Below are 25,500 nucleotides of genomic sequence, written 5' to 3'. Positions count from 1 at the left end.
TTTTCTTAGCATCTCTTCTTCAATCTCTAATTCCTAGAAAAATACACATACATTTTAGATATTACAAGAAGCTTCTCTTAACACCAGAAATACTAAGCACATGTATATCACTATAGGAACATTTCCACCTCAATCTCTACTCCTATGGAATATCATCCCTCAATATCTCTGCCTCAATCTCTACTCCTATGAGATATCATCTCTCTATATCTCTCCAACTCAATCTCTACTCCTACAGGATATCATCTCTCAATATCTCTACCTCAATCTCTACTCCTATGAAATATCTCTCAATATCTCTACCTTAAACTCTACTATGGAATATCATCTCTCAATATCTCTGCCTCAATCTCTACTCCTATGGAATATCATCTCTCAATATCTCTACAACTCAATCTCTACTTCTACTGGATATCATCTCTTAATATCTCTCCACCTCAATTTCTACTTCTACAGGATATTATCACTCAATATATCTACTTCAATTTCTGACTCCTTTACTTTAAAATTTGTAAATTGCAAATTGGTAAAAGCAGTCCCTAGTTAGTATGTGGAAATAAAAAAAATTACATCCGACCAAAGATGCTAGAAATACTGCAGTGTAAAGAAATAAGGGGGGAAATGTCTAGGCATTCATTATAATTTTGCAGGATTAATGTACATACATATACATTGTACATACAAGTATATATATTTATACAGATACATGGTTGGAAAAAAGTGCTCAATCCAATAGTATTTAACAGTACATTACTTTGGCATGTTTTTCCAAAGAGCTTTCCTTGGAGTCCTTTTTCTGTCCCTCCAGGTAAGAATTAACATGGATTTGTAAATCCTGCAGGTTAAAATATAGAAGAAAGAATTTCAATTTAAAAGTGTACATATTAAATGATTTAATTCATGATCCTAAATCTTCATGAGATGAAGTACATGGACATTATCAAACATTATCAAAATTTAACATCTCCATTAAATTTCTTCCTATCATAATGACTGCCCTTTTGCTTGACCTTGATTTTTTGTTTCTGTTTTCCAATTTCCTCTTGGTGAAGTTTGATCTGCTCCAGTAGATTTTCTTTGGCCTGAATAGAGAGTCGGGATTGGTGTTTCAGGGCTGCAACCTCTCCACTCAAATTCTGTAACAACATACATGTACATAAACCATCAGAATCCAATTATATCCATATATACCATAATATTGTAACGCAATTACTGAATGTTGATATTTTCTGAAAAAGTGTTCAATTTCTTTTCAAACTCACATGTTCTTTGAAGTCTAAAAACAAACTCTTTAAAATTTGGAATCACTATTTCCTGTAGATACAGTATTGAGATTTTACCTCTTGTAGTTAGTGCATATTTTATGAGTAGATCCTGAGTAATCCAGTAAAGCTGACACTTACCTCAATGATTTCTTTGTACTGGTCCTCTTCCTCTTGCCAAGCATTAGAGTCTGCCTCATACTTCTCCAGTAAATCCTCAAGTTCCTACAACACATATATGTTAACAATGCACTTGGCAGTAGCTCAGCTAAATACAGAGGAAAGTCTATGGAAATAAAACAGAATTTTTTTTTCCATACCTGTATTTTCTTTATTTTGCTCTCAATCTCCTTCTTACCAGGTGATTTACTTGTAGTAAGCATGACTTTAATATCCTAATGAAACAATGCAGAAATTATTGCACTGATGGTCTTAATCTATTTACCGAGTGTTAAATATGAATGAAAACAAATGGAAGGTATTTAAATGACAGTAACATTTACAGTAAAAAACGCTTATAACGAAGTCCCAGGGAAGGACAATTTTTCTTTGTTATAGGCTTAATTCCTTATATCCGTTAAGTTTACAATATATTTAAAAGTCAGAGGGAATGAAAATCACTTCGCTATAAACGTCAATTCACTATAATCATGTTTGCTATAAGCGTGTTTAACTGTATTGGTACATGTGCCTACCACTTTCTCCTTTGATGGGACTGATTGAAGTTTGTTCAGTAAAACCTGTTCCCGTTCCATGAAATCTTTTTCCTGCTGCTCATAAGCCTCCATCATATCCTCCAATTCCTGAAAATACAGTGTAATGTACATGTATCACAGAATGAGGTCAATTACATGTACCTGTAAATGATGCACCACATTCTGACATACATGAACATGTGGATGAACTAATTAGTGTACTTTATTAAGTATTTAATAGACTAATTTGGCAATGACAAACCCACCTGTATCCTCTTATCTTTTTCTTGAATTTCTGAAGTTTTCTCTGTGATCTGCTCCCTCCAGGCATTTGACTGAGACTCCAACAAGGCCAGGTCCCTCTTCTGATCCCCACGTGATTTACGTCTGGCCTAAAGCATAAATAATGGTTTCTTCCATAACAAAAGTAAGATACTGAGACAGACTTGATTTTGCTCTTTGTTTGGGAGTGTTTAGGTTAATCAGAAATGGATACTTACCCACTTTACAGCCTATATTGGTTGTCAAACTACAGTTAAATACTTTGCATAATTTTGACAATTTAGTTAAGAGCCTTTGTGAACCTGTATCTAAATTTGCAAGTCTGTACTGAAACTATGTCAGCTGCTTTAGATTGGTAGTACTAACTTTGGACTGATGAGTCTGTTTTTAAGCTCTGCTTTCTGATTATGTTTGAGTGCACTCACCTTGGCGAGTCTGTTCTGGAGCTCTGCTATCTGTTTATGACTGGCCGTGACCTGCTCTTTGTATGACTCAATCTGTTTGTCTCGTTGTGCAACCTTACGAAGCAGATTTTCTTTCTCTCGTTCCAGTTCTGTGGCCACTTCTTGCAATTCATCCACTTGACACCTTGATTTTTAGAAATGATAACATCCAAAAGAACTGCTGGCACATAGACCATTCAATATGTGTAGTTTTACAAAATGTTTTTACTACAGTGTTGCTTTACCATTTGAAATTTTTTTTAAAGTAATAAATGTAATTACAAGTGCATATTATACTGTTATTAAAGAAGTTATTGTACATTGAGTACAGTGTGTACATATTGCAAGTGTTACACCTTCATGTATGCATTAACAAGAAGCCTCTCCTTACCTCAGAATTTCTTCTTCAATAGCTTGAGCTTCCTTTCTCATTTCCAGGATTTCATTGAAATTCTTCATTGCATGGAGCTCCAGCTGTTCTTTCTCTGCTGTGGCTTTATCAAGCTGAGCAGCATATACCTTACAAAATAATATAAACATATTAAAAATGACTCTGACAATAAACTTTTTTCACTAAAATTGTAATTATACTTGTGTGCAGCCATATTTGTCGCGTGTTCGATACTAGGGTCACTGGGTCACATGATTTTTTTTGGTATAAATAGCAGATCACACACTTCTTGGTCAATCTAAACTCACTTGGTTCTTAGGATGTCAAGTGAATTAAGAATATTTTAATTGTGAAAAAATGGCTGAAGATGATACACATATGGAAACTTCAATGGATGACTTTGGATTGGCATGTACATATTTTAAATCGTGTGCAGTTAATAGTAATTGCTTGATATAGATTAAAAGTGTAATATAATGTTTGTATATAGAAAATAAAGAGCTAGCGAGCTGCATCCTGTTTACGACACATAGTTGTTGATTATTTAGCACTTAATATACATGTACATGTATATTCAGACAAATGAAGTGAGGGAAAATATAAACAATATTTTTAAAACAGACAAGGTATGTTAATGTACATACATGTAAAACTACATGTATCACACAGAGCTATTGTACCACGTAGTGTCCGTTTACTAAATACACCTCATTCTGTTTTAAATCACCTTCTTCTGCATCAAAGCATCCTGTAGCTCCCTTTCCATACACTCCCTCTCTGTCGCTATCCTACGGACCTCCTCCTCCTTCTCCTGGGTCTTCAGCTGGAGTCGCTCGACCTCTGACCTTATAGAACACTCAGACTCCTCCAGCTGTTGATTCTTACCCTGGAGCTCATTAATTTTCACGGTCAATTTTACCTCTAAATTTTGACATTCTACAGACTCCTCCGATGAAGTGTCACTTTCCTGTAGTGATTCTACATCCTTGTCTTGCTCACTATAAAAATTATCTCAGAAAATCCTTATCCAAACATTTATTTTTCAAAAAAAAAATCCATAACAACCTACAATATTTTAACCTTTATAAAGGAACTCAATTCATGTTACTGAGTTTGTACCTGTTCTGTTGTCTAACATATGTGAATCCAACAAAAGGTAAATCCTTTCCAGAAAACTCTTTGCTTGTGTTGTAGTCATCAAAAGATGGCTGATAACGTCGTTTCTCAAACTCTTCAAAGTTTGAAGTGTCATCTAAGCTAGACAGGTGTGGAACAAATGGGGGTTTCACTGAAATTTACATGAAAAAGATTATCAAAAGTACTCAAGTGTATAATAATGCATGTATGGTTGAACAGTTATTATGGAAACCTTGTTTGATATTGTCCATGTCCAGATCTGAGAAAAAAGAATGAGCTACGATTCCGTCAAACATCAGTCTACTGGATTTGTCAGCAAGAAGGCCTTTAATCAGACTTATAGCTGGTTCTGAAACTTTGCTGGAATCTGGAAAACTTAAACATTTCTGAAAAAAAGTAATACAATAGTTAATACATCATTTCAACATGTACAAGTGCTGTTTTTTTTTTAAACTAAACCATATAAAACTGATTTGAATGCCATTTTTGTGTACAGGCATGCACATTAATAAAGAGAAACTTGCACTAATGTGACATCACAATGAGCTAGAGAATGGAAATATAAAGGCATCAATAAATTCAAATTGCAAGTGCATTTTCTATTGGTTTTAAACATGTAAATATAAGGAATGTTTTTAGTCTCTGAATGTTATTGGTGTGTTGATCACACAGACTTGCACCTTGACATATTTTTCATGATGTACTAGCACGCTTGATGAAATATACTTACATGAATAGTCTGTGTGATTTACACACCAATAACACTCAAAAAAATCACTTAAAAAAAAAAAAAAAAAAAAAAAATCTTTAAACATAACATATGTTCAATTCAATTCAATTCAAACATCAACTTAAAAACAAAATAATCAGAATGACAATCAATATATATTTTTTTTTGTTTGGGACCAAAAACACCTCAAAGTGATGCAACTATACACTGAAGCAAAAATTATCAATACATGCATCATTGAAATATCTGAATGCAAAATGAATTTGTGCAGATTTTAATGGTGCCATACAAAGCAAAAATTGTTTTTTAATTTAGTTTTACATTATAATCGATAAGCTTTTTCATTAAGTATGAGTAACCTTGAAGTTCATGATTCTGGAGTAAGTGTTGATGAGTGAGCCATTCTCGTCAGTGAACGGTGTTTTCCCATATAACATCTCAAACATACAGATTCCCATTGACCACCAGTCTACCTCCACCCCATAATTACTGACAATCTGTTTGTTGTTGATTGATGTCAGAAGTTCTGGTGACACATAGTCTGGGGTTCCTACTGGCATTCGAAAGGACACCTATGGGAAATATAAGAAAATCTCAAAACTTTCACAGGTATGTAAATCTATAAGCATTTCAATCCCAGAAATTTGAATTCACTTACCAGCATATCAGGCGACAGCTTAGCAGCAGAACCAAAGTCGGCTAGCTTTACATGACCGTGGACATCTATCAAAATATTCTCTGGTTTTATGTCTCTGAAACACACATATAAAACAGTAGTTAACACAGTAATTAAATTCTGTTTGATAGCATAATGATCCTATATGTTCATATAAATGTATAGATCTCATTAGTGTTGTGTCAATTTTAAGAGTAATTTCCATATTTGTATTGTTGAAAAAGTTTTCAAACTCCTTTTCTTAAAGAAGTTTTAATTTCAAATACAAAATTTATGGCAAAGGTTGAAGTCAAACAAAGAAAGCAATAAATATAGGCAGTCGAATAACTGATATCATAGGGAATGAAAATCAGGGTTCGACACTAACGTTAGTCCGTTAGTCTCAGACTAACACATTTTCATTCGGACTAATAAAATCTGTGGCTAATTAGTCCGAACGGACCAATAAAAATTTCTGGAAAACAATATGAATAAATTACCAATGTCCGATTCTTGACAACTTTTACTGGAAAACCCCGCGTGTATTTTTAGATTTCTAGCTTTTGGCGGGTAGTTACGCAATTCCGAGTCAATTCAGTTTAATTTGTCAACTGATGGATATGAAGTAAAAGGTCTTTAGATCATGATTTAGTATGACACTTTAAAGAAAGATGCTGGACGTTTTGGATGTAATGTAAAGAAACAAGAGGCCCAGGGGCCACATCGCTCACCTGAGCACTATGGCTAGGAAAAAGCAGAAATCACTTCAATCTTGAAAGGTTGAAAAGTTTAAATATAAAAGTGGTTGGGGGGGGGGGGGGGGGGGGGAGGGGTGTCATGAATTGAACAAATTTGAATCTACATTATCTGAGGATGCTTCCATTTAAATATGACCAATCATGGCTTTGCTGTTCTTGAGTAGAAGATTTTTAAAGATTTAACCTATGTATTCCTATGTAAAACTTTGATCACCCATTGTGGCCCCACCCGACCCCCAGGGGTCATGTTTGAACAAACTTGAATGTACACTATCTAAAAATGCTTCCATATAAATATGACCAATCATGGCTTTGCTATTCTTAACAAATAGTCTTTTTTAAAGATTTTTCCTATATATTCCTATGTAAAACTTTGATCGCCCATTGTGGCTCCACCCGACCCCGGGGGTCATGATTCGAACAAATTTGTATGTACACTATCTGAGGATGCTACCATATAAATATGACCAATCATGGCTCTGCTATTCTTAACAAATAGTTTTTTTTAAGATTTTTACTATGTGTTCCTATGTAAAACTTTGATCGCCCATTGTGGACCCACCTGACCCCCGGGGGTCATGATTTGAACAAATTTGAATGTACACTATCTGAGGATGCTTCCATGTAAATGTGACCAATCATGGCTTTGCTGTTCTTGAGAAGAAGATTTTTGAAGATTTTCCCATATATTCCTATGTAAAACTTTGATCGCCCATTGTGGACCCATCCGACCCCCGGGGGTCATGATTTGAACAAATTTGAATGAACACTATCTGAGGATGCTTCCATGTAAATGTGACCAATCATGGCTTTGCTGTTCTTGAGAAGAAGATTTTTGAAGATTTTCCCATATATTCCTATGTAAAACTTTGATCGCCCATTGTGGCCCCACCCGACCCCCGGGGGTCATGATTTGAACAAATTTGAATCTACACTACCTGAGGATGCTTCCATGTAAATGTGACCAATCATGGCTTTGCTGTTCTTGAGAAGAAGATTTTTGAAGATTTTCCCATATATTCCTATGTAAAACTTTGATCGCCCATTGTGGCCCCACCCGACCCCCGGGGGTCATGATTTGAACAAATTTGAATCTACACTACCTGAGGATGCTACCATATAAATATGACCAATCATGGCTTTGTTGTTCTTGAGAAGAAGATTTTTAAAGATTTTTTCCTATATATTCCTATGTAAAACTTTGATCGCCAATTGTGGCCCCACCCGACCCCCGGGGGTCATGATTTGAACAAACTTGAATCTACACTACCTGAGGATGCTACCATATAAATATGACCAATCATGGCTTTGTTGTTCTTGAGAAGAAGATTTTTAAAGATTTTTTCCTATATATTCCTATGTAAAACTTTGATCGCCAATTGTGGCCCCACCCGACCCCCGGGGGTCATGATTTGTACAAACTTGAATCTACACTACCTGAGGATGCTTCCATGTAAATATGACCAATTATGGCTTTGCTGTTCTTGAGAAGAAGATTTTTAAAGATTTTTTCCTATATATTCCTATGTAAAACTTTGATCGCCCATTGTGGCCCCACCCGACCCCCGGGGGTCATGATTTGAACAAACTTGAATCTACACTACCTGAGGATGCTTCCATGTAAATATGACCAATCTTGGCTTTGCTGTTCTTGAGAAGAAGATTTTTGAAGATTTTCCCATATATTCCTATGTAAAACTTTGATCGCCCATTGTGGCCCCACCCGACCCCCGGGGGTCATGATTTGAAGAAACTTGAATCTACACTACCTGAGGATGCTACCATATAAATATGACCAATCATGGCTTTGCTGTTCTTGAGAAGAAGATTTTTAAAGATTTTTCCTGTATATTTCCTATGTAAAACTTTGATTGCCCATTGCGGCCCCACCCTAACCCCGGGGGTCATGATTTGAACAAACTTGAATCTACACTACCTGAGGATGCTTCCACATAAGTTTCATGTTTTCAAGCACAGTGGTTCTTGAGAAGAAGATTTTTTAATGATGCCATTAATTTTTCACAAATTCTTAATTATCTCCCCTTGGAAGAAGGCGTGGCCCTTCATTTGAACAAACTTGAATCTCCTTTACCCAAGGATACTTTGTGGCAAGTTTGGTTGAAATTGGCCCAGTGGTTCTTGAGAAGAAGTCGAAAATGTGAAAAGTTTACAGACGGACAGACAGACGGACAGACGGACTACAGACAAAATGTGATCAGAAAAGCTCACTTGAGCCTTCGGCTCAGGTGAGCTAAAAAAGGAGATTGGGAATATGATCGTACTTGCTGATATCGAGATATCAATGAATCTGTGGAATAATATATTTCACGTAAATACTTCGTTTATTTCAAAAAAGTATAAAACGTATATTAATTGTCAAGTTAAATTAATGTTAAAAAACATTGATGTTTCTTTTTTTTTTTTTTTTTTTTTTTGACGGACTCATAAAATCGTGTACGGACTAGTAAAAGTAAAGAAGCACTAGTCCGGCCAGACTAAAGCCTTAAAAAGTTAGTGTCGAACCCTGGAAAATAATGTTTTTACACGTACATTATATTCTGCAAATGTTAAAAAATAAACATACCAATAAAACCTCAAAAATGCAATCAATTAATGTGTCAAAAGAATGAAAGGAAGTTAATATGGCTATCTACATTACCTGTGCACATATCCCATACAGTGTAAAGCATGGATTGCCAAGGTCATCTCTGCTATGTAAAATTTTGCCATAGATTCCTCAAAGATGTCATCATATCTAAAAATACAATTGAGAAATAATAAGATTCTTTGGCTACTTTTCTGTCTTTTAACTCTTCTCGCATACAATTTTACTATGTTTTTATACAATGCAGATGTCTAACAAAAAATTAATACTTTCATGTTTTAGAAGCAGTACATTTACATGTACATGCATGTTTATGTATGGTATACATGTATACAAGAAAGAGCAAAAGATTTTGGTGGGATTAAAACCTTGAAAGAAGGGACAAAAGATCTCCGCCAGCATGAAACTCCATCACCAAGTACAGATTGAGGGAGTCCTGGAAGGCATAGTGAAGTTTAGTGATCCAGGGACTGTTGGACTGAGCCATGATATCTCGCTCCTCCTCAAAGAAAGATATCTGTAAAACAAATTACATAAAACCATACTTGACATGTTTAATATAGTACTTATGACTCTTTATATCCGACAAATCAATGAATATCAATCAAATATATATATATATAAATTATATAAATTAACAAATAAATAAACTGGCATCTGCAAGTTGGTTTTAAATTTGCATAAAAAAAAATATAACCATAAAAATAAAATAATAATAAAAAAAAAAATTTAATCAAAGAAGTATATCTGTTGTAAAACAAAATTATTTTACACAAGTGGTGTTAATTATTATGTATTTCATATTTATATTCATATTTATTCTATATGTTAAACCTAAGGGTGCAACGATAAACCGTTTGACGGTATATCGCGGTATATTTTTCCACGGTTCAATTCACGATACGCTAAACTGATATCGCGGTTCGGTTCAATTGGTCCAGAATTATCCGTTTTGTCCGTTTTATTTCCTTCTTCTGGCTTCCGTGCTAAACGTGAGGTCGACGATAACGCATTTATGGCAGTTAAACTCATCTCCAGCATCTTACAGACCTCAGATTTAACACGGAGAAGGACTTAATGTGATTATAAGTTATAGATGTTAAGACAAATGTGAACCCTTTAGATCTATAAACTTATTCTTTGGTAATACACGATATTCCATCCCGTATGTATTTCGATGAAAATTCGCATTAAAACGTATTAACACAAGAAATATGACAACTGGTTTTCTACGTAAATAAAAGGAATAAAAGAATGAATGTCTTCCTTTTTCATTCCAATTTAAAAGGATGATTATTAGGAAAAGTCCCCCTAGTTCCCTGTAAATGTTCATCATTAGTTTAGAATGTTGTCACAACTCAAAGATCTACCTAACAATCCAATTCAAATTAAAAAAAAATGTTATTTTAATTATTATTAAAAAATATGAACATTTTGTATAACCCTTTCAAGTTTTAAAAAATATGATGACAAACTTGAAAGACTTTTTAACCTTGTCATGTATCGTGATACATATCGTATCGTGAACTGAATACCGTGATACGTATCATATCGTGAGGTTGGTGTATCGTTGCACCCCTAGTTAAACCCGAAATGTGAAATAAACAAAGAAAAACATAAGTTAGAATTTTTTTGCGATATTTCGATATTTCTTCATACGTATCTATATGCGTATCATCCTTATTCAGAATCGATAATATCAATATCTTGATATATTGTCCTAGCCCTAAATATAATAGGCTTAACTCATTGAGGAACAAGAGCCTACCTCATGCTGTGCTAGTGTTTCATGCTTGTGTAAAGTCTTTAAAGCATAAACTGTCCCTGTTGCTTTCTCTCTCACAACTTGTACTTCCCCAAAATGTCCTCTGCCAATCACATCTTTCACTTCAAAATCATCCATACTAATCCTTAACTTCTTCAACTCCGCAACAGTAGAAGCATCTAGTGTTAGAAAATCAAAATTATTTTTGTAATTGTTATGTCTATTTTGATTAAAAAAATTGCTATTTAGTATTGGATGTCAGATTTATGGCAACTGTATATTATAATTCATTTTGATAATAAAAAATTTTAAAACAATTTTCTAAAATAAAAAAATATATGTGAAATTTCTTTTAAAAAGTTGGTGAATTAATAGTCCTTTCATCAACTTGACATTACTCAGATTCTTTTATTTTTAAAATAAAAGAATCTGAGTGGTTTCATCCCGATTGCCTGTTTGTACCGAGTGGTTTCGCCTCTATACCTTGTTTGCCCTCAGGGTTCAAAATTAAATGGAAATACTTGCTAAATGCCATCATAAAATACATTTTAGCGAGTGTGCTCCATTATGTTCAAGCAAAATTTATCGATGAGTTCCACTTTTAGTTTTTCAAAATAAAAGATGTTTGAATGACTACCTCACTGAATTTTGAACTGGGGTCGAAATTCGACAGGAGTCCCAATTAAATGAACCTGTATCTTTCCAAAATGTATTGGAAGTTTTCTCAAAGAAAAACTTCCTGAGTTTAGGCATCTGTTTTGAGGTAGCCACATTACAAATTTTATTGTATTTTTGATCAAAGAAAAATTTGGTAATGCAGAGACCAATTTGGAAAAAAAGTTCCGCCCTCATTTTCTTGTAGTTTAGTACTCGAATATCGCTTCTGGTAGCTATTTTCAAAGAAAACTAAACTTGGCTACTTCGTTTAAAAAATACACTTGAAGATAATGCTTACAATGTTGATAAGCAATGGATAATGCAAACCTATTGAATAGACATGGAAAGCATGGGAAGTATATCATGAACAAAGAATTTTTCAGAGCTCCAGATAAGGTGCGTATTTGCAGAAATATGCATTGAATTTTTCAAAATACGCATTAAAAATTAAAACAGGGCATACAATTACGCATAAGCAATCATAAATTAGCATTACACTACGAAAGTACTGCGTACAACGGATTGGATGTTAACTAATTATGTGAATTAGAGTCAGCTCAGTCTTTGAATTTTTATCAAAAGGAAATTTTGATTAAGCGTATTCGGAATAACCTAGGCCGATTTCCAGTTTGAGAGAAAGATCTGAATATTAAATACTCGTACTTTGTTTGAAAATATCACAGATTTCCACTGGTCATATAACATCCAAATTTTCGTTCTTGACGCGTACAGGTCGATTTTGTCAAAATTGGGCAAAATTAAACACGCATGGTGTGTAATTTATTCTTTATCACTGTTTATTAAACAGTTCTTGTATATTTAACATTTCCTGTAGCAATAATATAATTTAAAGTCCGCCGACAACTTTTATTAATTGTATGAAAATAATATTGCTTTTTTGCTTTTCACATGCTCCTGTGCTTTGAATAGCACCACGCGACTTTTAATGCAAACGGGGAGTAACTCTAAAACTTTTACCTCTATCGATGCCAACAATTTATATAGCAAGCAACATGGAAAACAACGGGCTGGATATTTTGAGAGGGGCAGGTGGGGATGAGAATCTAAAGATTAATTTTATCTAGCCAAAGGTCTCGGTAACTCTTGCTACGATCGATATAGGCCTAGTCCTGTTAAATGGAGTTCAGCGTGCCCGTGGTAACATTGCCTATCATATGGTCTTTCTCGTGAAAAAAAAAAATGTTTCTCAGTTATAGCTTAAAGCTGACAAAATTTTTAAAATTTCATTAACCTAATTGATAAATGCAGAAACTAACCTTTTTTTACATTCCTCTTTCAAAAACACTTATATCGATAACAAGCTTAAAATCTTGTTGAAAACGTAATACGGCGGTTACTCGAACTTTCCCGCCGCCATTTCTGATCACTGTCCAACATTAAATGTCAAAAGAGCAAGAGATTAACAAAATACTCTTTGATTATTTTGCTGAAAAGCAAAATCTGCATTGATTTCAAAATCAGGGAGTAAATACACTTTGAGGTAAAAAATTATCTGAAGCTCTGATTTTTAGCATAATTGTATAGAAAATTGGGGTATTAAAAAAATACCCCCCTCATCTCTTTTATCAACAATAAAATGATAAAAAAAAAAAAGGCCTCCCGCCCGCATCTGTTTTGGAGACAATTGGCCTGAGAACCAGAGAATTAAATTTATGTAGCCTTATTTATGATCAAGATCAGTTTCTTTATAATATTTCATGTTTGGCAATAAAAATCAAGCGTTTTGTTGATCAGCATTTTTGAATTCCTTCTTATTAATTTACTTACATGTAGGTATTCTTGAGTTGTTATAAACAATAGTTTGTCTATTTAAAATTGCATCTCATATGACCAGGGGTTTTCTTGAAATCCCAATCTGGCCTAATTGACCATAAAATTCTTAAATCTTTGGGACCCAGCCTCCAAACCCAAAATACAGCCTTAAGGGGGGAAAAAAGCCTTACTGCAGAAATTTTTACACTGGACTTGACCTTGAATTTACTTTGTTTATTTTTTGAATAATTTCTGAAAATTGCTAATGAGTTAACAATTTTTTGAGTAAATGTTTTTTCCATTTAGCTAAAGTTTGCTTGTTTGTTTGGATTCACCCAAGTGGTTTTTCCCTGAACAAATGGAGTACTGGATGTTTATGTAATTAAAAGTTGTTTGATCAGTGGATGTTTAGATTAACATGATAAATGAGCATATTAATCAAATTCAATAATAAGTTGTCGATAAATAAATTTAAATGACATACAATAATCTTTTTTTTGTCAAATCATGAAAATAAAAACTTCATCTATGCCATTATTATTATTTTTTTGGTACAATAAATAAGTTGACATGGATAAATTTTATTCCCTCAATCTCCATCTTTTTCTGAACATAGATTTACTTTATTAGAAAACATTATTAATCAATAGGTCATGTATCACCATGTGTATATATAGCTTTGGATACATAAAAAATTTTCCCATAGCAAAAACACAAAAACACCTGCAAAGAACATAAGCAATTTGTCAAACAAACTGCCCAAATCCACTCATGCAAAAATTGCCACCTACAGTTACTAAATTGTCAGGTCCAGTCTAGGGCTGTATCAATATATCGATACGTATTGATATTTAAGAATGTATCGTATCGAAAAAATGACTTCCAATACATATCGAACTGGCAGATTTTCTCATAATTCTGTGAAAAAATTGGGAATTTCAATCACCAAAGATTATATTTTCATTGTTTTGAATTAGAATTGATCAATAATGACATAATCATTAAGGAGACAGCACATCTTAGATAAATATTATAATATTATACATTGACAACTTTATTTTAACATGTTGTTTTTACAGTCATTAAAAGTTTGAATTTGAAGTGTAATTTGTAGAGACAGTGAGACAAGCCCTTCAAAATGGATTATAAAATAATTTGTTTTTATAAAATTCATGCATTAAATGATTTATAAGACTTTTTTGATAGACTTGTTAAAGAATGCAATATATCGGATATCACATTATAAAATATTGTATCGTATTGTATCAAATTTTTTGCTCAATACACAGCCCTAGTCCAGTCCAAAAACTATTACTACCTACTACTAGGTAGCTACTTATTAACTTATCAATTTCACATTAAAATCTACATCCAGTTTCATTTTCTGGTAGCTATGGATCAAAACAAAGTCTAAAATGTTCTGCAAATCTTTATCAATTTTAAAACTTTTCTTCTTGCATTCTAAGATGAAATGTTTTTGGGATGATTTTCCATTATACATTTCCTCTCCATTCTCGACCCTCATAAAGTTTTCATATTAATACCCTGAATTTTGCTGTGCAAGTGCAAAAGATGATAAGCAACAAGTTTGACCAGTTTTATAGATGTGCCTTAATTATTATTCAATTTTATTTTCAAAGACAGACAAACGTAGGTAGAAGTAGCTACTCGAAGTAGGTTTTAAATATCTAGGTATAGCTATGTAGGAAGAAATAGTTCTTTGGACTGGACCAGATTATTATTAAGGCAAAACCACTCTGAACAAACAAGTAATCAGGGCTAACCCACCTGTTACCAAATAAAAATATGGGAGAAATTAGGAAGGACTAACGGCATAAGGTAGATAACTATATGAAAATAAAGAGGAATAAATTTCAAATGAAAGAAAAAAGCATTCCTACACTTTCTAACGAATGCTGACACATGTTTGTTCTTTTTAACGAGATAATCATGGCTGCATTCTTCATATAACACCATTAGGGCGTCTAGAAGTCCATCTCTTGTGGTCAGTGAAGTCACAATGTCATCAGTCAAAACAGATCCAGCCACCAAGTTGTCCAACACGTCAATCCGCTTCTCAATAGTCTCCAGTCTTCCGCCCGACATTCTTTGAAAATAAAAGCTTTTACTAAATATACTCAATCTGGATTTTTTTGAAAAATATTTTCATGAAAAAAATGCAACAAATAAATCTATATAGATCTATGCATGAAATACATGTATACACAAATAAACTTTAACCCATTTGCATTGTCATTTAAAACCTTTACAATCTACGTCTGTTGGTGATATATACTCCATGCATTTTTCTTACCTTGAAAGTTTAATACACACTTTACACAATTACTGAAATCAATAAAAAGTAACACTTAAAACTATCACAAGCCGTTCTTCTTCATTTCTCCTTTTCGAAATATGCGCCATGATTTTAAAAAAAATTGCACAGCGCCCTCTGTTCTTCCTGAAATATGAGATTTCCGAGCCCGATGCATATCTAGATTTATCGCACCAAGACACTGATTTCTCATTTGTTTCACATTCGAAATAGTACATACTTTCCAACACGCTGGACTATCAAAGAAAAATAAGTTTATATGTATTCTCTGGAACACAATCAGTCACTCGTTGCAGAAGTTTCAATTTTGATTATCAGGAACAAGACTATTATGCAAGAAAATAGGCGCTGAAAGCACTGGGTGAGCAGTATTAAAAACAGGCCCGTAGGAAGCAATTTCAGTTTGGGGGGGGGGGGGGGCACAGCCATACATTTTTCAGTTTACAGTTGAGGGGGTACTACCAAAAATTTCCTGACAAGCAAAAAAAAAAAAAGTCATCAGACGTTTTTATTGAGGGGGCACAAGAATACAGTAACTATGTTTACTATAGTAATCTATATATCGGCAAAATTATTGGGGGGGGGGCACGCCCCCCCCCCGGTTCCTACGGCCATGAAAAACGATCAAGTTCTAAAAAAAACTTTAATAAAAATCTACTGGAAGAAATATAAGGTAAATAAATTGAAAAAAGAATAAATAGGCGATCACTCTGTAGCTTAAAAGCTAATAAAAGAAAGAGAGAAAAATCCATAATGGAAAAATCCATAATTGTACGAATGTTGCTATTTTTAAGTCTTTTGTCTTGTATGTAATTGTAATAAATGTTTGAAAATGCGGTGGTGACGAAGATTTGACTATTTATTATTGAATGTTTCAAATCTAGAGGCTGCATTCCAAAGCACAAACGTTTTAGGTGAAGAGCCCACCAGACTGCAAGGGCGACATTTCAAGAAATAACATCACAATTAAGTTATCGGCAGAATAAAAACAGTCACGTAGTTCCGGGGAGGGACAAGAGGCCCCTCCCACTTTTTTCTCTGAGAAAAGTATTTTGTTGTCAGTTTAAAATGAAATTAAACTGTTATTGCCACCACCTTTTTCTTCCAGAATTTTCCCGGATATTTATTTTTGCTTATTTTTAAGACTGCGGGGCGCCTCACTCTGAAAAAGCTATGTTGCTATTTGCCTGTAAAAGACTGTTAGAAACTGGTTTACCAAACTGGATAGAAAGTGAAACAAATGTTTATATATTATGGACACCATTTATTTGGACAGTGCGAGTCTGCGAAGTATACAATGTCCGTTGTAACAGGTCCCGCGGTGTACAGGAATCAAAAGGTCCAATGCCATACTCTAAAGATGTTCATTTGGGGGGAAAGGCAACTATCACAGCATGAAATGTACCATGAGGACATTTATAATACCTTCTTCCTGTCATGTTCATTAAGTTGATTATTATATAAATTTTAATTACATTTTTTGTTTATTTTAGTCAGTTTAATTGATCTCTGCCTTTAATCTCTCCCCTTAGTTTCCATAGTAAAAAAAAAATATTATTGCAGCATATGGCTTCATCTTAAAATAAGGATGCATGTGAATAATTGAAATTAATTTTCTGGTGTAAAAAGTGAATGTGAAGAAAAGGTCACAGAACAAACTTTCATAAAGCAATGACTGTTACTTTCACAGAATTCTAATCTGCTGTTTTCCTCTATTACTCTATTTTACTGTAGAGAAACGGTTTTTGTCTTATACAAATAATAAAGAATTATTTTAACCAAATTTTCTGTCATGCTACAGAAAATATAACACTAATTAACATTAAAATGAAAAATAACCAAAAAATCCACTGACAATATAACAATATTGAGCTATTGACTTTCTTTTCAGGTATAGTACGTAGTATCGTTTTTGAAAAGGGGGGGGGGGGTCGACAACTTACCTGGAAAAAAAAGTTGACAAGCAATTAAAAACCAAAAAAAGTTGTCCAAACTTCCTTTCACAACCAATTTTATAAATACATTACCAAATTACATTTTTTTTTAAAATTTAATCATGCTACAACAAAAAGTGGAGAGGGACCAGCCTTTCAATGGCTGTCCCCAGCCCCTCCTGATATACTTTCATCAGGTCATTATATTTCAATTGTTGTATTTGACCTAAGACATTTGCACTCAGTTATTCTAAAATGTTAAAAGTGAGACATTTCTTTTTCTTAATAAACAATTTTTAGAATGCTAGAATAATTTATCATGTACCAGATGTGGAATATTGTGATTTTGGTACATATTGTGAAGAAAGATAACTCTTGTAGATGGAAAGATAACTCTTGTAGATAGATGCATTTTTTTTTTTTTTTTTTTTTTTGTACAAGCCAGGGACCTATATACTATACTATAGTATATAGGTCCCTGGTATAAGCACAGAAAACAATTTAATATTCTGATTTAAAAAACAACGCTTCATTATGTTTTCTAATGTGAATTAGATAGGTATGATAGTAAATATTATTTTCATATATACCTCATATGTTTAATTTTATGTTGAGATAATAAATTATTTATCTTCCTATTCACCGTCTCAAATTTTCTTCATGTCATGATTAGACATAATATTCATTTCTGAAAAGGTAGGCAACGCTTCATACATCAAACTTTTTTCCATTTGAATCTTATGCTATTGTTGTTGATAAAAATCAATGTTATTTTTTTAAAAAATGGTGAAATTTAGAGCAGAGGGTTATTACACCTTAAATATAACTGTAAATCCTATCTTGACCAATATTCTATCCTTAGAATACAACATGTTTCGGATTCTATATGTCACCTATACTTCTTAAGTAAACATTATGTTTATCCTATCCCAAGTACCTGCAGTTCCTCTGATGAATGAACTTGCATAGAAATTGTATGCAGGTGTTTCGGGCACGTCAAATCAATAGTGGATGCAAGTCTCACAGTGCAGCCTTGCATGAATTCTGTCACCGAGGGTTGTTGACTTTGCTTCAGATGCTGAAATTGATTGGCACATTTCAATTCTCACCTTATATAAAACCTATATACATGGACCATTCTTACACTGAAGTGCATCTAGAGATGCATATTGCCTTTCTTGACGTATTCTATTTTTTGAAAAAAGCAACATTACTACTTATGAGAGAGCCTAGATATGCATGCGGACTCCGGACCGTGGCTTGAGACGATGCGTCTCATACATGAGCGAAATAATCTTGCAAATGACGTAAAACCACAACAATCAATCATTTTAATGCGTGAAAATGACTCAGAATGTACAGGAACCACCCAAAATGATAACCCCTTTTAAATTTTGGCTTCTGGGAGGGGACGCCCTCCGAGACCCTCCTGCTTTCCAGGAACCTGGCGACAAACTTAAGCTTTTTGTGGTGAGCTCTGATTTAATTTTATTTTTACTGCCCAGCTGGGACTAAAGACAGATTTGTTTTCATGATTCCATGCATCCTTCGATCAGCCACGCAGCAGATTAACCGGGAAGGGGGGGGGGGGGGTAACATGCTTGGTTTTACGTGATCATCAAAAAGGTATAAGGAACATGCACGCATTAATCACGCATTGCATTTCACCCCACAAGCACCAGCAATTTATAACTGTCATTTCTTTCAGCAGTAGTGAATCAGTTCCTCTTGACCAGTGAGGATTCTTAATAGTTTAGATTACAAGCAAGGTTACGGTAATTTTATACGTGTAGAGTATGTTTATTTCATTTAGTTAAGAAGTACTTAAAAATAACAAGAAGGAAATATTAATGAATTTGCTCTTTATGTAATGTCTTTCGTACAATATCCAATAGCTTACATATTTTCTTACAAGATTTTAAAGAAAATTTGTAGGGGAACAAGTTATTTTTACCTTTGTGAGTTATGGTAGCAAATCAAATGGTGTATTGAAAGAAAATCTGTGCAGACTTGTATTTGATAAAATAAGACAATTGTCTGTATTAGAGGTTAACTTGTCGAAAATTAAGAAAGTTAATACATGACCGAATTCGAATTTAAACAATTTTACTACGGTACATGTATGTGGACGACGATTTGGGGATTTACGAGAAACTGGTGAAAACAATGGAGAAATCGCAAAGCAACATTGCTTGCATGCACTAAGGGGCGACAATTTGATTCTGAAGGAGGCAGATTTTGTAAATAAATAATCTGTCCTCCATTGGTAAGAAAATAAATTATCTGTCGATGTCTGATCCTACTACCCCCCCCCCCCCCACACACACACACAAACACACATACATGTAACAACCACCACCACCAAGAAATAAAGTTATAGAGTTTGATATTCTCCTTCGTATTTTGCTTCTCACTTTTTTTTTTCGAGGAAAAAGGAAATATTAATCAATAATATCAAAGAAAACGTTATTTTGTTAAACATCCGTAGAAAATTTTTGTTCATTCTAAGTTCTCCACTGTTGTTCGAGGCACATGTGTTTATGGTCTTGTATTTAGCATGAAACATCAAGAAGGAAATAATCTGACCATTTGTATTTTAAATTCGTAGCTACAAAATAAAATTTGGGGCTGTGTTACTAAAATGATTTTCCGATCGATAACTGTATTATTTCGATTCCGAAATCTTGCAGACTTGAATCAACACTTTAAGACTATGTGCAATGGTAAGTTTTCAGAATTATTTTTTGAAAAGAATTATAAGTTTGGGTTTTTTCCCTAACATTTTGTTCCAAGAATTATAGCATTCATTTTCCCTTTTCTGTGTCACTGAGACCACTTTGATCTCATACAGGGATCACCTAGACAATCTACAGCACTCTGACCTTCATGAAGAAAAGTATGCAGTGTAGAGAGGCTCCTTAAAAAAATAACAAAAGCTTTGTAGGTAATACATTAGTATTATCAATTCTGGTCCAGAAGTAGACATGAGGAAATTGGTCCATACATTTCTTATTTCTCTCTCCTGCTTCAAGTATTTTGTTTCATCAAATTTTACTCCCTTTCAACTAGGAATTTTTTGTGAAAATAAAAGGCACAAATCATCCCTTGGTTTTAGCAGAAACGTACATATTAACTCAGTGTAGAGATCTCTGGTCTTTCAGGGGTCAAAAACATGAAGAAGAAACATGAAGACATTTTGGTTCAGACCTATATACATGTAATAGACAAATAAATGTTGACCAGAAAGGCGCCTTCACCCTTCTTCTCAGATGAAATTGTATAAAGCATGTACAATATGAACATGTTACATTGTATCTAGTCAACATATCATTATGTAATACTAACTGAACAATGAGCTAATTAGTTACATGTACTCTGTACTAATCTGTTTTATGTGTATTTATTATCATAATTCATAATCAGAATTGTTATATATGTATGACATGCACCATGAGATAAATTCTATTCTATTAAAATTCTATAATGATCTATACTTTTTTGATTTGACAACTCTTAAATCTCAGCAATAGTTGTATATAATAATTATTCCTCCACCAGATGAAATATTAATTACAAAAAAATTCATTACCCTATTATGAGATTTAAAGAAAGAGTTATTTCTGGGGGGAAAATCTAAAAGTCCTGGAAAATTCAAACAGAACTTGTAAGAACTGACAGGCATGTAAGATAATTTTTTATGAATAGGCAGTAAGCATTGTTCTATGGCTGGGCAGGTGAATGCAGCTTCATGGCAAGTGAAAACTCAACAGACATATTTACCCCAGTGAGCTAGACAGTGGAAATTCCACAGGATCAAGCAATTTAATTTCACAATCGTCATCTGAAACTTTTTTCCTCACATTATTACAAGCAAAAGTTTAATAAAATAACCTCAATTTATGGTAAATATTGGAGACATTTACACTTCTTTATTTGCTTATCATGATCCCATTTTACTGCATTTTAACTTGTTCCCCTATTATTTCAATACACAGAAAACATTTATTTACACTTGGTAGTAATTACACCACATTTGCAATGTGATCTATATTCTATATATCTAATCACATCTGCATCATTTTCTTCATCAACATAAATGCGTTGTCCTACTGCCACCAATACACTCTACAACATTTCAATGTTACAACATTTCAATGTTATATTGTGATTGATTAGGAAATATTTACATTTTCAAATGTCTTTCTCTGAGATAAAACTACAAATAAGGCAATGGCTTTAAAACCCCATAAAGCGATTTGCTCAGCACGTGACAGAACTGCATGCTTTTTCGCTGCGTGTTGCTTAGTGATACACCTGACGGAAATGCTGAGATTTCTTGTTATTGAATTTTTATTTTTATTGAGTCAAGGATCAGGTAAAAATGTATATCTAAGGAATAACTGTTTGGTTTTTTGGTTTTATGATGATGATCAATCAATTTGCGCACGTGATAATTTTACGCATAAACGCCTTCAGCATTTATGCAAATTATCACGCGAGCAAATTGATTGATCACATCATAAAACCAAAAAACTAGACAGTTATTCCTCAAATAAATGAACATGCATGAAATTTTTAATAATTCAAAAAAGTCAAGTATTTATGATTAAAGTACTATCAGCAATTACTTACATAAGAATTTTATTACTGTAGTAGCAACCAGTAGATTCGTTACTACAGATATTGGTTACAGGGTTATTACAGATATTGTATACATGGTTATTTTTGCCCCATGTTATTTTTGCCCTATCACACTAATTCGCCCAGATAGAATTGTGTTAAAGAGATAACTCTGTATTCTTTGCATTCACCCATTTTAAATCTACCCATTTGGGATGAGGGCAAAAGGGGTGAAAATAAAATGGGTACAAAAATTTCCTAGTATACAGTTTGACAGGAACAAAGTATTGTGAATGAAACATACAAAGGTTTCCTTGAGAAAGTCTAACTTGTCTATTGTTACATGAAATAGTACACATAAATATAATACATTTTTAAATTAAATTCCAATTTGATTGGGCAATCCACATAAGGCAAAGGTAAATAAATATTGTGTTTCCTATTCCAACCTGAGAAAAAATAGGGTAGGTAGGTAGGGAAAACATTTTGTTTTGTTTTAACATTTTATTAGTTAAAATTCAACTTTGACGATAAACAAAATGAGAAAAACAAAGACTTCATTTCTTTTTCCCCAAAGGATGGCTTACTAATGGCATTTCTGTTTAATGTGAATAGGATATGCATTTTCTCAAACACGGAAGTGATTGAGATTAGGATTTCTAATGGTGAAAATGGAATTGTCTACTTCCAGAAAGATATCGGCGGATAAATTTTTCAAGGTCGGCTCATATATTTTAGGGTCCGGAAACACACAATTTATCTATCTAGGCCTAATGTTTGAGTAAGTAAATTTCAGAGTCTACTCCACCCCTGTGTTTTGAACCTTTCTGAACATTTCTTTGTGCTCAGCAAATTAAGATTTCAGTAACTCTTCAGAAATTAAATGAGACTACAGTGAAACTACAATGATACTACAGTAAGACTGTCAATGGATTAGGTAAATTATTCATGAAAGTTTTGTAAGGAAATGGTTGCCACATGGAGAGATAATAATCAAAAAAGTTATGTAACATTTCTTTTCATCACAGTGACTATACATTATCTGTAGAAATGTAACCCAATTTCTCTCAGAATACTTATTTAAACTTTTTTTCTTGACGTGTATTAAACTTTCTTTTCAAACATATATGGGTTTGTTAAATGCCAATGTAGTTGACAAAGCACTTTTTCAAGGTACATATGTATTTAAAACAAGCATATAGGAATGTTCTGTTTACTGCCTAACTTTTTGTCGAAACTAGTTCTAATGCACAACCTTTAAATAGGTCAGAGAAACCATGTGTCTTGAATTAAATTGGCAATAACATTCAAAGGGGTGTGCTTGCCCATGCCTAAGTGAGAATAAAGAGGTTTGGACTATGTTTTACAAAAGAAGACTAAACCCAAATTCATCTTTTGCAATTTATTTAATACTTTAGATTGATTAAGTTGTTTTTTGATGTGAAAAAGAAGAATTTAGCTATATCATTTAATATAAGTTATGGATCACAAAATTATTAAGTTGGGAAATATTTAGAACTATGAATTTTTTTTAGACTTGGTCATACATTTGTGTAACTATCCCATCCAGAACAACTCTGACCTATGAAAAACACTAGTGTTTTTCTCTGAAAGGCCCAAGGTGTTCCGGTTGTACCTATCCCTGATATTAATGTATTAGAAAATGAGAAATCTCTAAATCAACATTCAAGTCTTTTATAATCTGCTGGTACCCAGTAGTAATATACATGTATATGCTGATTATAAAGAGGACAATGTGACACTGTCCTGAGATTTATAGCTAGCATGACGTTAGCATGAAGAGTAAGTCCTTGTAAGTTCAAAGGCAGATGCTGGTCTCTCGGCAAAGCTCCCCCTCCACAATTCACTGAGTGTCTTTACTTGCTGTCCATATTCCTCATGGAGTTGTAAAAACTTTTTAGATGGCCCCTTCACGACTTGGCTATGTTCTTCATCAATCGAGTCATATAAATGTTTACTTTCACTTTTTCTTTGAGTGCTTGGATCATTAAAAGGATTAAACCTGACACGTCTTTGACTTGTGTCTAATGAAGTAGGTTCATCCTTGTCTTCCACAGGTGAATAACTAGATGAAACTAAGTGACTGTCTCTCATAGCATTCTCCAATAGTTGCTGTTGACTGTTCTCCTTGAGTTCTTCCAGCTGCTGCTTCAGCTCTGACACCATCAGTTTCATGTAGTCATAGCTAGCACAAGACAACACTTTCATCCAGGCCTCCATTTCTTCCTGAGAATCAGCTGCCATGTGATATGTCCTACAACCTGTCTTTGGGAAAACAATCTGAAATGCAAATCCATCAATATTTTCGGACAGTTCAATTGTGCAACCCTCCAAAATGATGACGCCCACGGGTTCTTTTTCATATCGCTTCTCATAATAGAACAGTAAATTTCCCTTCAGAATGAAGTATCTTTTTTGGTAGCCTTTGTTGAGCTCACCCTTCTTGAGCAGGTACCCCTCCTTGTCAGCAGGTGCTCCACTGCTGGCGAATTTAGACAAACTTTTTTCATTAATCCTCATACCGTAAACAATTAGAGCACACTTCAAAGGAAGTAAATGGTCGAAAGTCCAGTCATGTTTACTATAGGAAGTCACTGCTCTTTGCCATGACCTCAATTTTAGTAGCTTGTGTGTAATTTAGACCTGTAATACGTATAATACCAGGATAGTATTACAAACATGTTTCTCAGTTTATAACAAGTTGTAACAATATATGATTACATGTTGCCATATCCCTGCTAGGACAGAAATATAATTTAAATATCCTGGCTAGTTGTTCTAACTTTCATGTTATTTTACAACACACAACAGACGACTTACTGAAAAATGAAATCCGCCTTTCTGTTAGTCCCTCTGGTTTCGGCTCTCCTGTCAAGAGCAATCAAGAGCAATCTAGGCTACACACCATTCGTCGTTTTCAAAATTGAAGAGTTCGCATATTAATGTGGTGGATCCAAGGGTGTTATCATTATGTATATTGAGGGTTTATAAATGATAAATTATTAATTAGCAATATATTTCAATATGTTTGTTCTATTTATTTTCGGTCCTGTTGACATACCTGTAATTGAAGTTACATCGTTTTATTTAATGTTAAAAAAAAGCATATTTGCACAGAACAGAACATTTATTTCTAATTTAGAGCCCAGATTAGACAAATATGAAATGATTACATTATAGTAAGGAAAAGATATGCAAATGAATAGTAAAACAATTATAGTACATACCATTGCTCCTTTAATAATGATCCTATGACATATTCTTTCAGGTTAATTAAATGGAATACAATCTATGCAGTATAAAAGTTAGATCATAGAACGTTCTATCGTTAAAATGATATTGTGTATTGGCAATGTTGCAATGTCAACATGGCGTAAAATTTGAAGCCACGAAAAAACTTTGACAAAATGAGTTGAATTTTCGTATTTAAATGGATT

The 25,500-nt window shown here is 33.6% G+C and overlaps 2 protein-coding genes across 2 annotated transcripts in view; both read right to left on the bottom strand.

Annotated features, from left to right (window-relative positions):
* LOC133205300 (citron rho-interacting kinase-like) overlaps positions 1-15,257 on the bottom strand; it is a 42,056-nt gene extending 26,799 nt beyond the window's left edge. Inside the window, exons 1-17 of the mRNA XM_061341080.1 lie at positions 15,055-15,257; positions 10,727-10,902; positions 9,327-9,475; positions 9,013-9,108; positions 5,599-5,692; positions 5,300-5,512; positions 4,443-4,596; positions 4,182-4,361; positions 3,801-4,063; positions 3,074-3,201; positions 2,665-2,827; positions 2,224-2,349; positions 1,958-2,065; positions 1,583-1,657; positions 1,404-1,487; positions 1,011-1,136; positions 755-835 (exon numbers count right to left, since the gene is read on the bottom strand). Of these exons, the coding sequence (XP_061197064.1) occupies positions 755-835; positions 1,011-1,136; positions 1,404-1,487; positions 1,583-1,657; positions 1,958-2,065; positions 2,224-2,349; positions 2,665-2,827; positions 3,074-3,201; positions 3,801-4,063; positions 4,182-4,361; positions 4,443-4,596; positions 5,300-5,512; positions 5,599-5,692; positions 9,013-9,108; positions 9,327-9,475; positions 10,727-10,902; positions 15,055-15,130 (2,292 nt within the window). The 5' untranslated portion in view covers positions 15,131-15,257. The remainder of the gene's footprint in view (positions 1-754; positions 836-1,010; positions 1,137-1,403; positions 1,488-1,582; positions 1,658-1,957; positions 2,066-2,223; positions 2,350-2,664; positions 2,828-3,073; positions 3,202-3,800; positions 4,064-4,181; positions 4,362-4,442; positions 4,597-5,299; positions 5,513-5,598; positions 5,693-9,012; positions 9,109-9,326; positions 9,476-10,726; positions 10,903-15,054) is intronic.
* Positions 15,258-23,721: 8,464 nt separating this feature from the next.
* LOC133205302 (sesquipedalian-1-like) lies at positions 23,722-24,951 on the bottom strand. Its single transcript, XM_061341082.1, has 2 exons — positions 24,884-24,951; positions 23,722-24,706 (listed from the first exon to the last, which is right to left on the bottom strand). The coding sequence occupies exon 2, from the start codon at positions 24,581-24,583 to the stop codon at positions 23,834-23,836; it is 750 nt and encodes a 249-aa protein (XP_061197066.1). The 5' UTR covers positions 24,584-24,706; positions 24,884-24,951; the 3' UTR covers positions 23,722-23,833.
* Positions 24,952-25,500: the final 549 nt, after the last annotated feature.

This window comes from Saccostrea echinata, unplaced genomic scaffold, assembly GCF_033153115.1.
Source record: "Saccostrea echinata isolate AGI-Se365-2 ecotype Australia unplaced genomic scaffold, CSIRO_AGI_Sech_v1 ptg000054l, whole genome shotgun sequence".
NCBI lineage: Eukaryota > Metazoa > Mollusca > Bivalvia > Ostreida > Ostreidae > Saccostrea > Saccostrea echinata.
Note: the sequence above shows the minus strand (reverse complement) of the source record. Positions and strands in the feature narration are given on the sequence as shown.

What these genes read in the sequence shown, in the direction of transcription:
- LOC133205302 (XM_061341082.1), bottom strand. Translation starts at nt 24,583, where the DNA reads ATGAGGATTAATGAAAAAAGTTTGTCTAAATTCGCCAGCAGTGGAGCA.